The sequence below is a fragment of the Propithecus coquereli genome, unplaced genomic scaffold (genome assembly GCF_000956105.1).
Source record: "Propithecus coquereli isolate 6110/MARCELLA unplaced genomic scaffold, Pcoq_1.0 Scaffold197, whole genome shotgun sequence".
NCBI lineage: Eukaryota > Metazoa > Chordata > Mammalia > Primates > Indriidae > Propithecus > Propithecus coquereli.
The window spans coordinates 500705-503295 of record NW_012144633.1 but is presented as its reverse complement, the minus strand read 5'-3'; the positions used below and the strand labels follow the sequence as shown (position 1 = coordinate 503295).

Here is a 2591-nt window from a genome sequence, read left to right as displayed (position 1 = left end):
TTCTCCCAGAATGTGAATGCGTTCACCATCTCAGAAGCTCTCCTAACCCTATCATTCACAGGTTTTTTACGGAGGTTTCCTCATGTAGATATGATAATTAACTCAATCTCCAGCTTCTCTTCCCTCCCCAGAAGTTGCGGGGTGAGGCTGAAAGCTCCAAACTTCTAATCAAGATTTTGTCTTTCTGGTGACCAGCTCCCACCCTATCTTAAAGCTATCTAAGAGCATGCCAAGAGTTGCTCATTAGAACAAAAGATGCTCCTGTCACTTATGAAATTCCAACAGATTTAGGAGCTCTGTGCCGGGAACCAGGAATGAAGACCAAATATCTGCTTCTTATTATTACAGTATCACAGTTGGCATTAAATTCAGTTTGTACCTCTCTGAAAAATGACTTTATTTTTCCCTTATTCATTAAACATAGTTTTCATTTATATAATTCTCGTTTGACTTTTTCATTTCCTCTTAGCATTCTCAAGATATTGCTCCACATTTTCCTTGCTGATATGTGGCTATTAATACGTTGATTGTTCATATAATTTTTCATTCTTTTATAGACAGTTTATCTTTTCTGACTAGCTGGTTTGAAAACATTCAGTGGTGTGCTGGTAAATGTTCAGCAGTAGCTGTCTAGGAAAACAGAAGTATGCATATATGTACATATATAAGTTTATTATAAGTGTTTCTGATATATAGTATGTATAGAACACAATTTACATATAATAATAAAGAACATAATATACTTTATTTTAAATTCCAAAATGCTGATTTATTTTTACAAAATGACTTCATTGCTTTTTGCTAAATTCTTGTATCCTTAGCCAACCTGTGGTTACAGTTGACAAAAAAGTGTCATTCCAATATTAATGTTGATTGCTATTTTCATTTATGTTAACAAGACCAAAATGAAACAATGAAAGGGTATGTCTCACTCCCTTGTCAACGACATGAGCAACTTCTTTGCTGAATCACAAATAGTTTTGAATACTGGAAGAATAGTTCCTTAGTTCCTTAATTTTTTGTGTCAGTTATTACACAATGTAACATCTATAAGTGTATTTTATTTTTAATTTTTTTTAGAGACAGGGTCTCACTCTGTCACCCAGGTTGGAATGCTGGAGTGCAGTGGTGCAGTCATAGCTCACTATAACCTCGAAAGCCAGAGCTTAAGGGATCCTCCTGCCTCAGCCTCCCAAGTAGCTGGGACTACAGGTGCACACCCACCATGCTGGCCACATTTAAGTTTAATCAGCATTAACATTCTCTCCATCACTTTCTTAAGTCTACATAATAACTATCAATCAATCCTGATTTGTAGCGTTCCCTGATATCTGTAGTGTAAATATTCCCGCAATGGCTGATTTCAGGGTACCAGAGTAACATCACTGAATGCCAAGTTGGAAGCAATATGCAGCAGCTGTAGTGTTTTCACTATGCAGACATAACTGATATAAATAACCTCAAGAGCATGATAGTGAGATGTAACAATATAATTGCAATAAGCTTTGAGTCTTTATTGTCTTTGTTTTAATATTGTGTTTAATTGTGAATTTATATAATTTATTTTTTGATGATGGCTCTGGTTAACAACGGGCTCACAAAATTCTAAAACATTTAACAATAAACTCTTGTAGGCCAACATGAGCCAGGTCCAACACTTCCATTTTTGATTTATTGACCTTCCTGAATGTTAGGATTAATGTTTTTTGCCATCTCTGGAAATGCCTCAGTCATTATATGTTCAAATACTGCCTTTTGAAAAGTTCTATTCCAGTTTCAAGAGGTCTTTCAAACTCACCTTGCCATTTTTTATGCTCTCTTCTTTCTTATTTGCACTTTTTATACTTCCTTTTATTTATTTAAGCATATTAAAAAACTTTTTGTATTTTCCATTTGGTAATTATAATATCTGTAGCCTTTACAGATATAATTTCACAGTTTTTTTCTTTGGGTTCTTGCTCAAAGTGGCTTATCTTCTCATATTTTGTGATTTTCATTTGTGAGCTCGTATCAACTTATAACTTTTTTAAAACAAAAATTTAAGGCAAAGTGCATTTTAGACACAAATCTATGTGAAGACAGGCTTCCTAACTTGTGGTTAGGAGTGCTCAGAAGAGACCCACCATCACTTTATCCATTTTATCTATGATTTTTGAGATATTTTGTGCTAGGAATGTTTCTCTGAACATCTAGTCTACCACATTGCTGATAAACAATCTTAAGACCTAAATTAAGAATTGGATTCATGTTGAGAAGGATAGGAGGCTGAGAGGCTACTGCAGTGATCCAGGCAAAGATAATAAAGACTTAAACTAACGAAATTGCAACAGAAGCTGTGAGAGAAGAAGCTGAAGTGAACAGAGTTCTCCGAGGAGAACTGACAGGATTCAGTAGACAGAAGTTGGGTGAGAGAAAGAGAGAATCAAGGATGACTTAGTTATTCTCCAAAATAAACCTGAATGGAACACATATTTGATTTGTTTCAAAATCCTGTTAAATTTTTTAAATGTATTTACAGGCATGGAAAGAAGAGCAAGATCAATTAGCAGAAGAAGAACGATTAAGGGAAGAAAAGAAGGCAGAAAAGAAGA

The 2591-nt window shown here is 34.7% G+C and overlaps 1 protein-coding gene across 1 annotated transcript in view; it reads left to right on the top strand.

Annotated features, from left to right (window-relative positions):
• Positions 1 to 2591, top strand: part of SPAG17 (sperm associated antigen 17) — a 281081-nt gene that overhangs the window by 178807 nt on the left and 99683 nt on the right. Inside the window, exon 20 of the mRNA XM_012643425.1 lies at positions 580 to 608. Within this exon, the coding sequence (XP_012498879.1) occupies positions 580 to 608 (29 nt within the window). The remainder of the gene's footprint in view (positions 1 to 579; positions 609 to 2591) is intronic.